The 11,840-nt window shown below is 62.4% G+C and overlaps 1 protein-coding gene across 1 annotated transcript in view; it reads right to left on the bottom strand.

Moving 5' to 3' along the window:
• Nucleotides 1–2,820: 2,820 nt before the first annotated feature.
• The window catches only part of COL6A2 (collagen type VI alpha 2 chain), a 34,037-nt gene continuing 25,017 nt past the window's right edge, over nucleotides 2,821–11,840 (bottom strand). The window contains exons 21-28 of the mRNA XM_046647985.1: nucleotides 11,603–11,665; nucleotides 11,428–11,498; nucleotides 11,191–11,221; nucleotides 10,953–10,998; nucleotides 10,551–10,703; nucleotides 9,888–10,340; nucleotides 9,679–9,717; nucleotides 2,821–4,446 (exon numbers count right to left, since the gene is read on the bottom strand). Coding sequence (XP_046503941.1) covers nucleotides 3,848–4,446; nucleotides 9,679–9,717; nucleotides 9,888–10,340; nucleotides 10,551–10,703; nucleotides 10,953–10,998; nucleotides 11,191–11,221; nucleotides 11,428–11,498; nucleotides 11,603–11,665 — 1,455 coding nt within the window. The 3' untranslated portion in view covers nucleotides 2,821–3,847. The remainder of the gene's footprint in view (nucleotides 4,447–9,678; nucleotides 9,718–9,887; nucleotides 10,341–10,550; nucleotides 10,704–10,952; nucleotides 10,999–11,190; nucleotides 11,222–11,427; nucleotides 11,499–11,602; nucleotides 11,666–11,840) is intronic.

Raw genomic sequence — 11,840 nt, 5'->3', positions numbered from 1 at the left:
GTCTGACTGTGTCCCTGGGGGGACCTCCTTGGACCCCTTCTCCTCAGTGACCATGGAGGGCATGGGCTCCCCTAGACACAGGGAGCAGCAGCCCTCTTGTGACGCTGCACATCTTTTGGGGTCGTTTGTGAGGTTGGCAAGACTGGGCTCCATCTGACAGGTCTCCCTGGAGGCACCTGCTGTGGGATGTGACCCAGGACTGCGAGCACAGGGCCATCCACTGCTGCCAGGAGGTGGGTCATGGGGCCTCGGGGCCAGGGAAGGGAGACAGGCCTTTACATCAGGGAGCACAGAGGGGTTGGAGGCCCAGCAGCCATTTGGGACCCGCTTTGACCAGGTGGGCCTGGGAGCATCCTACATTCCCCATTCCATTTCATGGGTCAGAAGGTGGGGCCTTAGTGTAGGCACATTGGTGAGAGCATGCTGGTGAGGGGACGTGTGTGAGGGATGCTGGTGAAGGGATGTAGGCGAGGGGACATTGTTGAGGGGGACTTTATTGTGGGGACGTTTGTGAGGGCCGGTTTGTGAGGTGATGTTAGTGAGGGGATGTTGGTGTGGGGACTGTGGTGATGGCACGTCGGCGTGGGGGTGTTGGTGAGGGAATTGTTGAGGGGACATTTGTGAGAGACGTTAGTGAGAGTATACTAGTGCAACGACATTAGTGAGGGGATGTTGGTAAGAAACATTGGTGAGTGAACACTGTTGAGGACACATTAGTGAGGGAGTAATGGTGAGGGGATGTTACTGTGGGGACATTGGGGAGGGATGTTGGTGATGGCTTGTTACTGACGGACGTATGTGAGAGGATGTTAGTGAGGGATGTTAGTGTGGGGATGTTTGTGCGGTCGTGATGGTGAGGTGACATTCGTGTGGGGTGTTGGTGAGGGGACTTTTGTGACAGGATGTTAATGAGGGAACATCAATGTGGGACGTTAGTGTGGGGACGTTAGAATGGTGACGTTTGTGAGGGTCATCGGTGAGAGGACATTTGGGATGTTAGGGAGGGGACATTTACTGTGAGCCTGAATGTGGGGACACTGGTGTGGGGTCATTCACAAGGGGTGTTGGTGAGGGGATGTTGGTAAGGGGATGTCATGTAGGAGCATTAGTTAGGGCATCTCGGTGGGAGGACGTTGGTGAGGGGATGTCGGTGTGGGCGCATTGTTGAGGGAACCCTGGTGAGATGTTAGTGAGGGGACATTAGGAAGCAGCTGTGCTACTCTGATACACCAGAGCATGGCTGGTCCATGCCCCTCATCGAGACTTTGAAGACCTGGGTCACTCTGGACTGGATCTGTCCTTCCTGCTGGGAGTGGGATTGATAGCTGTGATATCAACTCAGGCCGAGGGACCGCCTCGCACACTGTCTCAGAGATCACGGAGTAAGGGCGTTGTTCCTGGGTGAGGCCTGTGCACACTTTCGAGGCCTAGGGAGTCCACTGGGCTCTCACAGGGACCTGGGACCCCCACTCACGGGCATGCATGCTGGCGATGCCTTGTGGTTGGTGTCCTTCACTGTCCTGGGTGGGTTCTGTGGCCACGCTGCTGTGTGCCTTGTCTGCCCTGACTTCCTTCTGTGACCTTTGCCCCAGGTGAGCCCCGTTGGGTTGGGCTCATGTCCACTTCTCTCAGGGGACAGGATACATGTCCGAGTGGGGCCAGGTGGCGATGAGCAGGCAGAGCAGGGGGCCCAGCCAACTGGGGCCATGGTGGAGGCTCTGAGGGTGTCCTGTGTATTTGGAGTGAAGGGTCCTGTATGAAACCATCACAGAATCCTAACTTGAACATTGCATGTGGCAGGCAGTGTGTCTGAGGGCCCCCCGAGGGGCTGAGGGCTGGGGAGGTGGGGCCTGCGGGGGCGGGACCTGGACATGGGGCTGAAAGAGCAACCCCGAGAGGGGGCTGGTGCCCTTGCCCTCTGGGGAGGTTGGAGCCCCCAGCAGAGAACTCTGTGGACACCAGTGTGGCGAGCACTCTGAGGGTCTCGGAGCTGGCCTGCACCCTCGAAGAATCCCACCACCCGCTCAGTGGTGCGGTAAGTCCCTTCCAAAGAGACTGTTCGTCTCGTCTCCTGAGGGTCAGAGGCTGAATGTGCGGGGGCTGGCATCACAGAGAGGGATGTCCTTTGCCTTGCAGAGGGGACCCTGGGCAGGGCCCAGTGGGCAGAACTCGGGACATGTGGCGGGGGGCCTCTCCCTTCCCCACCTTCCTGACCCCTGAAGTTTGCAGGCCAGGGCTGCTGCTGAGGCCTCTCCTCTGTCTCCTGTTGGCACATTGTAGGTTCTTTGCGGGGAGGGAAAACGGAGGCAGAGGGAGAGAAAACACTGGCTGCAAGCCTGTCCTCCAGCTCAGGCTGTGTAGGCGGATGTCAAGAGGGCTGGAAGTACCACAGAATGAGTTTGTCATCCCCAAAAGGGGATGAGCACGGTGTCAGCGTGCTCTGGGCTGGCTGTGTCCCCCTAAATTCGCATGTTGAAGTCCTAGCCCCCAGTACCTCAGAAAGTGACCTTATTTGGAGATCGAGTCCTGGCAGATGGAATGAGTTGAGATGAGACCAGACTGGAGCTGGGTGGGCCCTAACCCAAAATGACTGGTGTCCTTGTAAGACTGGGAAATGTGGACATGGACTCGCACAGGGAGAACCGCCAGGAGCTGGAGAGAGCCTGGAACAGACAACCCAGAGCCTCCAGCAGGGGCATGGTCCTGCCCACACTTGGGTCTCAGACCTCCGGCCTCCAGACGGTGAGACAATCAATTTCTGTTGTTTAAGCTGCTTAGCTGGCGGCAGCCCTAGCAAAGAATAAACGAGAGCAGAGCGTCTGCCTGTGGGAGCTGGTGGTTTAATATGGTGCTTCCCAGAGGGTGAGCTTCCGAGGCCAGGGGTTTGAACAGAAAGTTGCTGAGGTTCCAGAGAAAAATGGAATCTATCTATTTATCTATTCACAGAATGTTTTCATGCAAACCAACAAGCTTCTGAAAGCACGGTGGCCCTGGTTCAGGGACAGAGGGAAACTTCATCCATCAAGTAGCATCCTTTTCAGCCCAAAGCCGACTAGACGGGGTGGATCCACGGCTGAGGCGTCCAGTCTATGCACTTGGAGACGGTGTGGGTGGCCAGTGCCTGGGGGCAGCACCTGCCCTAAGAGAGGAGGCCAGGCCCAGCACTACTGCAGTGCACTGAGCAGGTAGGGGGATGGGGCCCTGGGGGCATGATCAAGCCTGCGGGCATGGGACAGGCTGAGTGTCCCCTTAGCCGCCTGGAGGGGTCCCTGGCAGGCACAGACACATAGAGCTGGGGAGCAGGAGGGGGTTCAAAGCCTTTATTGGATTGGGGCATGTGCACACAGGGACATGCTGGGCCTGCTGTCACAGATCAGTCTGACCCAGGGCAGGTGACCCCCAGAGGCGATGGGGAGACCTGGGAGCAGGGCCTGGAGGGCTGGCGGGGCTCAGCGAGCTGCTGGGGGGTGGAGGTGGGGACAGGAGTTCTAGGATGAGGCTGGGCTGAGGGAGGCTGAGGGGACAAAGTGCCTGTGGATGAGGGTCTGGAGACTGGCTGCTGGGATGGCCCGGGGAAGCCTCTGGAGTCCGTGGGGGGCATGGAGGGCAGGGCCGGCGAGATAGAGGGGAGGGGTGGTGGGCTCCACGGCTCAGGGCTGTGGGACCCCTGGGAGGAGCTGGGGTGGGCAGGGTCGTCCGCTCCTCACTTCACACCCACACGTGGAGAGATCGAGGTGGCAGTGCGCAGGACCTCGCGGTGGGGTCTGAGTAGCACTGCCGACAGGAGGGCGGCGCCCACGGGGAGGGGAGCGCGGGGCGGGGCGGGGCGGGGCGGGCGTGGGGGGCGCTAGCAGATCCAGCGGATGAACCTGTCGAAGAAGCCGGGCTGCGCCAGGCTGTCATAGTCCTTCTCTCGGAAGACGGCGGCCGCGTCGCCCAGGCTGATCTTGGAGAGCACGTCCGCGTCCACGTCGCTGCCCACGGCCACCACGGTGGGCACCACGTTCTGCTTGCGCATGGAGTGCACCGCCTCCTCCAGGCTGTCGTTGCCCGTGACGCCGTCCGTGAGGAACACAAAGGCCAGCTCAGCGTGGCGGCGCGCCCCGGCCCGTGCGTCCTGCACCACGTAGTTGATGGCGTGCACGATGCCCGCGCCCACGTGCGAGAAGGAGTTGAGGTAGCGCGCGCTGGCCAGCGCCTCGTGGATGGCCGTCAGGTTGGAGGTCAGCGGGAAGGCCACCTGCTGCTCGTCACGGCCCCCGAACTGCAGCAGCGCCACGCGTGCGTTGAGCGGGTCGTCCTCCCTGCGTGCCAGCGTCAGCCGCCGGGACACCTCCTCCACGAAGCGCCGGGCCTTGTGGAAGTTCTGCTCACCCAGCCGCTCGGAGCCGTCCAGCAGGAAGACGATGTCCACCGGCCGCTGCGTGCACTGGGCCACGTACAGCTCTGGGGGCAAACCGGGTGGTGGGCGGGGGCCACCCAGGTGAGGCCCCCCGCGGCCCTGCCCCTCCGTGGCCACACCTGGCCCAGGTCATACCCCGCCCAGGCCATACTCCGCTCTGGCCAAGCCCACTCTGGCCATGCTGTTTCCATCTCTTTATGCGACCCGACCACTGGAGCCACAGGGATGCTGGGGCTTGGGGTGGGGGTGGGGGTTTGCACCCAACGTCACCCAGGCTGGGCAGGGTCCAGCATCCCACCCCATCTCCTCAGACCCATAACCGTCCTTCCTGGTTGTGCTTCCCCCAGGAAATGACCCCAAACCCAAGGGCTGAGGGGCTGTTTCCACCCCGCAAGCACCATCTCTGCCCAGCGGCCTCCTCTAGGCCCTCCAGAGCAGGAAGGCGTCAGTAAAGCCCCTTCACTTGGCCCAAAAATTGGATACCCCCACAAAAACCATGGTCTGTGAGGAGTAGGGGTGGGAGAGAGGAGCAGGGGAGCTGTCCTCACATTTCTACTTGTGTAGAAAGACCTCATGAAGACTCTTAGCCCTGAAGGCTCCTGGACACAAGGACCCACCTCTGGCTGTGCCCCCCTCATTTTCCCTATTTCAGAGCCACTTGGTGCTGGCTGGGCCACATCTCACCTGGCCCTGGGAGCACTGGAAAGGGGAACCCATGTCCACTCTGACTGGACAAGACTTTGGTGGGCAGTGGGCACAGGTCTGGCCAGACCCCTGTGGCAGTCCCGGTGACTCATTGTCACCTGAGGGGACCCCTGCCCAGTTCTGGGTGGTCACCAGCCCTGGACATGCCAGACAGCATGGGGTGAGTCTGCAGTCAGGGCTGAGGCTGGGCCTCTGGGGGACACGGGTGTCATAGCTCAGCCTGAAAACTGGCTCCCCACATGTGAGACCATAGGCTGGAGCACAGCCCACCCATGGCAGCCACACAGCCACTTCCTCCCTTGTGGCCATGCCCAAGACCTCAACTCTAACCAGCACCGGGGCTTGGCGGACACAGGCTGGTCTCCCTGCTTGCGTCCAGCTCCTCAGCCCCACAGCCCTCCTCCTGGACGTGAGGGCAAAGGGCACTAGTCCCAGCCCAGGTTTGCCGACGCCCAGGGCCTGGAGTGTGGGGATCCCGTCGGGAAGGAGATCCTGACCTGCAGCACCACAACTAGGGCGTCAGCTGAGGACCTGGCTTCCAGGCGGCCCCCTGTGCAGTGGCAGCTCTCGTCCAGTCCCAGCCAGCAGCGAGCACCCCAGCGCGGCACCCGACCAGAGCAACGCATCCACCATCTTTGTTTCTCAGCTTTTATAGAATGTTTATGACGTGCTCACAGCATCTGAAGGACACTCCCGGGGGGCCGGGGGGCCAACAGAGGGAGCGGGTGTTCCTGGCAGACGGGATTCTCTTTCAAGGAGCTTAGTAACGACGTAGCTTATTTTGGCTGAAGTGCAAATGAAGGGCAGCTTCTGCTTTAAATTCAACAGCTGGAACTTGCAGAAAAGGTCCAGCAAGTTGTCTAGACTAGACTTGGACTTCCAAGTACCTACAGGCAGAGACAGACACGCGGGGGCGGCTGGTCTGGGGGAGTCCTCATGCACTGCCAGTGAGGCTGCCAAAAACGCACAGGGCGACTGCGGGCATGGAGGCCAGAGGTTAAGACAGGAGTTTTGGGGTTGTTTACCAGGCTGTGCTCTTCCCTCTTCCTTTTTGGCTAAATAATGGCCCCCCAAAAGATGCCTGCGTCCTAATCCTGGAGCCTGTAAATATGACCTTATGAGGCAAAAAAGAACTTTGCAGGTGGAATTAAATTACAGACCTTGAGATGGGGAGACTATCCTGGACTATCCCGTGGACCCTAAATGCCTCCACAAGGGTCCTTGTGAGACAGGCAGAGAGATCAGGCTCCAGAAGGGGGGAGGCCGTGTGGTGCGCAGGCAGAGGTAGGAGCTGGTGAGGCAGGGAGGCCTCCCACAGAGCCCTGAAAGGGGTGCAGCCCTGTGACATCTGGATTTGGACCTCTGGCCCCAGACGGAAAAAATAGATTCCTGTTGTCCCGAGCCCCCTGTACGGTGGGCAGCCCCGGGAGCTAACACAGCCGGGCGGGGCAGCTCGGGCTGTCTCTGACATGGGTGGCCCGCGGCTTCAGCAGAGCGCCAGCGCGGTCTCGGGGTCCCCCACAATGTCCTTGTGCACCAGCTTAAAGGTGTCAATGAACAGCTCCATCCAGTCCTGCCGCTCGTTTCCCGTGGCGAACTTGGCCCGCTCGGCGGTGTACACCAGCACGGCCACCAGCCGGGAGTAAGCGGCTGGGTCCTGCGTGAACTCCGTGGCGTTTAGCAACTGTTGGATCAGGGGGATGGTCTTGGGGAAGGAGCCGTCCGGGCTCTCTTCCGTGCGGAGGAAGGTGACCGGGGACTCGCCGCCGGGCCACGGGCCATCTGCGGGGCATCCAGAGAAGGCCGTCAGGGCCTCGGTTGGCGTGAGTGGGCCTCCAGCGCCCTCCTTGGCCCAGACAAAGGCGCCCCTCTCCTGGGAGGCGAGTTAGGACCAAAGCGAGGAAGGAGGATCAGCTCACCGAGGGGTCAGCGAGTAGACAGCGAGGCCGCAGCCCCCACCAAGGGCACAGGGCACCAGAGCTGAACAGGGCGGGGGAGCCAGCAGCAGAGCGCACGGCCGTGGAGACCGGGAGCAGAGCGCCTTTGGGGTCAGCACAGACCTTAGGAGCCACAGGACTTCCCACACAAACAGCCACACTGAGATTGGCCAGACGCCAGCACGCTGCTGACCACTCAAGGCCATGTCCCCGAGATGAGCCCAACGCCCCTTAAATACTCAGCACCACGAGGAGAATTGCCTGCTTATTCCAGCCCAAACCCGGCGTCGGCAGGTGGCCCTGGACCCCTCAGAGCAGGGACATGAGACAACTCGCCATTACCTGTCCTCCTCTGCCCTCGAGGCGTGAATCTCCCACCGCCCAGAATTGTCCCCTCCAATCCCCGCGGAGGTTAGGGCGACGCTCCGAGGGCACCACTGCTCCTGTCCTGAAGGTGAGAAGCTTCTCTCTCCTCCGGGCGAGCGCCAGTCAGCGACCCAGGGGACTGGCCACGGCCCCAGAGCCCTCGGAGCCTTCCCCTCAGCGCCAGCCTCTAGAGTCACCTGCCTTCGTCTGGAGAAGCCGAGCGCAGGTCCCAGGGCTCCTCCCTCCCGTGGGGCCTGTCCCCAGACAAAATCTGCTTCTCTCTGATGCCCTGTGGTTCCGGCACAACCGAGCTGCCCCTGGCCTGGTCCAAGCCCGGGTGTGGCTGGGGCTCTGGGTGGACAGGGCCATTTGGCTAGAAGGTCATGGCCATGGCAGAGCCGGCAGCGTCCACCCAGCACTCTGTGTGCAGCCCCGCAATGTGGAACCCACACGTGTCAAGGAGGCCGCTTCCCCCCTGGGTCAAAACGCCTAATTTACTGGGAATTTCTAGTCACTTTATAGGAGGACGAGCTTGCGAGTCTAGTAGAAGGGCATAAGGAGGAGGTGGGAGGGTCTCCAAGGGGGCTCCGGGGCCCAGGGGGCCAGCGTCACTCTGACCAAAGCCAGACAAAGGCATCACAGAAAAAAACCACAGCCCACGACCTCTCATGAATGTGGACGCAAAAGTCCTCAGCAAAACATCAGCAAGTTGAATCCCACAACGTATAAAGAACGTATCCACTACAACCAAGCGGGTTTATCCCCCGTCTGCACCGCCAGTTCCTCCTCTGAAAACCAGTCAGTGTAACTGTCATGTCAAAGGCTGAAGATGGAAGATGGCACAGTCATGTCAGTGGACGCAGAGAGAGCGTGATGGACTCCCACACTCCTTCACACTATCACTATCAAGAACTAGGAACAGAGGGGCCGCCCCGCCCCGACGAGCAGCCTCCACAGAGACCTCAGCTAACACCGCACCAGGGGTAGAGTTGTAGCTTTCCCCTAAGATCAGGGATGGGGCATGGGGGCTGGCCCCACTAGGGCTGGTCTGTACCTTAGGGGGGTCTCGATGCCCCCTAGGAGGACCACGCCCTGCAAGGCGGCCAAGGCCCAGGCCGATGCTCTCGGGCCAGCACCTCCGGTTCCCGGTGGCCCCTGGCACCGCACACGGCCGTCCTCTGCTGACACTGAGGGCCCCCGGCAGGCTCCTGCGGAGACCCCACAGCTCGCCAACGGCCATGGCGTGGTCACTGGTACAACCGCAATGAGCGTTTCCTCTGAAGCTCCCTGTCAGCGTGAGTGTGGGGACCCTGCCCCGGCTTGGCCCACCCCTCTCCTCAGGCCTTTGAACCCGCCCGGGGACCATGTGACACACCAAGGAGCCCGCATGAGAGCCAGGGAAATGCTGATGTCACACGGCAGGCGTGGGTGCCCCAGGGGAGGCAGTCTGTGTCCTCCGACGGACCTGCCAACACTGCCTGGCCCTGGGGGCCCCCACCTCGATGATCCGGGGAGGGGACAGTCCTGGTGACCCTGTTCCAGCTGGAGGATCCCCTGGCCTCAGGACCCAGGCCGGTGGGGGCAGGGCTTGCTGAGGGGGACTCCGTGGCCCCCATCGCTGTGCCGCAGCGCCGTGTGCACACGGGGGACGACCCCATCCCGCCCTTCCCCAGCCCCGAGGGCCCCTCGAGGACAGGCTCTGCGTGCCCCTGTGTTCCAGCCTTGCACACAAGGGCAACGATGTCGAGTGGGGGCATGGGCCCCCAAGCACCAGCAGGGTCTGTTCCCAGAGGGGTCAGTGCAGCCGTGCCGCCAGGGGTGGAAGCAAGCACGTCTGCCAGGTGCTGGGTGCCTGTGGGTGTGCTCACCTCCCGGGTGGTTTTCAATCAGCCATTTTGTTCACCAGATCCAGGGCTTCCACCTGTGGGCGCCGGAGGGCCCTGGGGCGTCTGTGCCCCTGGGTGGTGGGGACCATGAGGCCCAAGCACCTCAGCCGATGAGGCTGAGAATCTGCATTTGAGACCAGCTCCCTCCTCACATGTGCCAGTGAGGTGAGGATGGCCAAGGCCTTGAGATGCCACACCCTGTGCCCCCGGCACCTCCTCAGACGTGCTGGGGTCCTGGGGCGGAGAAACCCGCCGGTCTGGGCCCAGACCGGAACCTGAGGGTGTGTCACTGTGGAGAGGCCCCCTTCCTGGGCCCCTGCACGGGCCCCTCCTCCCCCAGCCCCGGCGCTCGTGAGTCGGGACTCGGCGGCGCCCGTGTTACCTGTTTGGCAGGGCAGGTCTGGGCACACGATCTGAGGGTCTAGAGGAGAGAGACAGAGGCCGGGGTCCCATCAGCCTCTGCCGCCCAGGGCAGGGCCGGGCTCCCTCAGCCGCCCACGGACGCCTGGCCCTTCCTGCCCAGTGGGTCCTCCTTCCCTCATGCAGGACCAGGGCTGGGCAGGCCGAGGGGGTGCAGGCGCGGCTGCTCACCTGGGCACAGGACGTCCTCCATGTCGTCGATGAACTTCTCGGCCACCAGGTCGGAGAAGAGCGTCATGTTGCGCACCTGCTGTGGCTTGTCACAGGCGATGGAGTACAGGTTCTCGCTCTCGTGCCTCTCGTGGAACATGTCGCCGATGCCGATGGCCGTCACTGTGACATCATGGTTGCAGAGCGCACGCAGGTTGAGGTCATCGTCCCGGGGGTCGTGGCGGCCATCTGTGATGACCACAGCGAACACGCGGGTCTTCTGGCGCCGGCTCTCCTTGATGAGCTGGTTGTAGGCAAACTTGAGGGCAGAAGGCGTCCAGGTGCCTCCCGCAATCCACTCGAGGTTCTTGACAGCCTCCTTGAAGCTGGACAGCGAGTTGATGCGCTCGTCGTCCAGCTGGATGGCCTCAAAGGTGCCCTCGTGGCTGTACTGCACAACGCCCACGCGGGTCCCTGTGATGGCCAGGGCGGGCATGAGGGACTGGCCCCGGCCACCACCCCCATGGCTCACATGGGCCCTGGGGCCTCGGCAAAGCTGAGGCCCAGCCTGGAATTTCTGACTGGATCTCAGGGCGTCCCGCCCGCCTGCTTCTCATCACGGACGGGGCCTGGTGACTCCCTGCCGCACGGGCCCCGGCGCCCCCCACCACGGGCGCAGCTCACCTGTCTCTGACTTGGGGTCCTTGGCGATGGCCCCCAGCCTGTTGACCACGTTGATGACAAAGTTCTTCTCCAGCGTGAAGTTGGTGTAGCCGATGCTCTCAGAGCTGTCAATGACGAACACCACGTCCAGGGCGCCACAGCGCTTCTCGCAGTCTGAGGGCCAGGCTCGGGGTCAGCGTGTGGGCGAGTGGGTGCGTGCCCTGACCCCGGACCCCGGGAGACCCCCCCAGGCTCCAGGGGTGCACAGCCAGGTACATAGTGGGAAAGAGCAACCCTGAGCGGGAGGATGCGACTCAGATGATGACCCTGACCCCTGGACCAGAGCCTCCAAGGACACAAGCATCCCGGCCGTGGCGGCCCAGCTCCCCCACTGCATGGGGGCCGCGTGGCAGCGAGCCTTACCACAGCAGCCACAGGTCTCCCTCACGTAGGTCATGACGTCGCACTCCTGCAACAAAGAAGGGTCAGCCTGCCCGGACAGCACACCCCGGAGAGGCTGAGGACGTGCTTCTGCAGGAAGTCCGCAGGCCCCTGCTGACCTCTTCCTCTGACCTCACCCCTGCTGACCTCGCCCTTGCTGCCCCTGCTTTCTGACTTCAGGAGGGAGGAGGACACTGATTCCACCCCGACTGACACCTACCGTGAGGCCGGGGTCTCCGGGGGGGGCCGGGCTCTCCCTGGAGGAGGAAGGACGAAGTGAGAAGTGACCACTGTCAGGGCCGAGGCTGGGCAGGGACCCACTTGTTCTCAGGTGGCTGTTTCAGGGCCCAGCCCTGCATGCTGTCCCGTGTTCCAGCACCAGCAGAGCCCTGAGGTTCAGGGTGCGTGTCGGCCCAGGTGGCCCAGGGCCGAGGCTTGAGGGCTAAGGAACGGCGGCTGACCTACCTCGAGTCCTGGCTCTCCTCTCGGCCCACGAGGGCCCGGCTCACCAGGGGGACCAGGATCTGCCTGAGAGGGGAAGAGGCAGGTGGGCTCCAGTGGATGCCTGGGGCCCCACGCTTGGCCCTGTGCCCTAACCAGCCCACCCGGCCACGGGACAGCCAGGTACTCACAGGCTCGCCCTTCTGGCCTTTCCTCCCTGGGGCTCCTTTCATGCCGAAGTCGCCTCTGCCCCCCTGAGACAGACGCACAGGTGAGCCGGGTGGAGGGGTCTTTCAGGCGCCCTCAACTGCTGCCCCCACCCCTGGGTTCCCAGTGAGACTGCAGGACACGAGTGTGCTCCGCAGGTGGGTCTGTCAGATGGCACCGACGGCGGGCTTTGCAGGCGTGGACTTCAGGTTGAGAGACTAG

The sequence above is a fragment of the Equus quagga genome, chromosome 21, assembly GCF_021613505.1.
Source record: "Equus quagga isolate Etosha38 chromosome 21, UCLA_HA_Equagga_1.0, whole genome shotgun sequence".
NCBI lineage: Eukaryota > Metazoa > Chordata > Mammalia > Perissodactyla > Equidae > Equus > Equus quagga.
The sequence above is the reverse complement of the archived record's forward strand: the minus strand, read 5'-3'. Positions and strand labels throughout refer to the sequence as shown.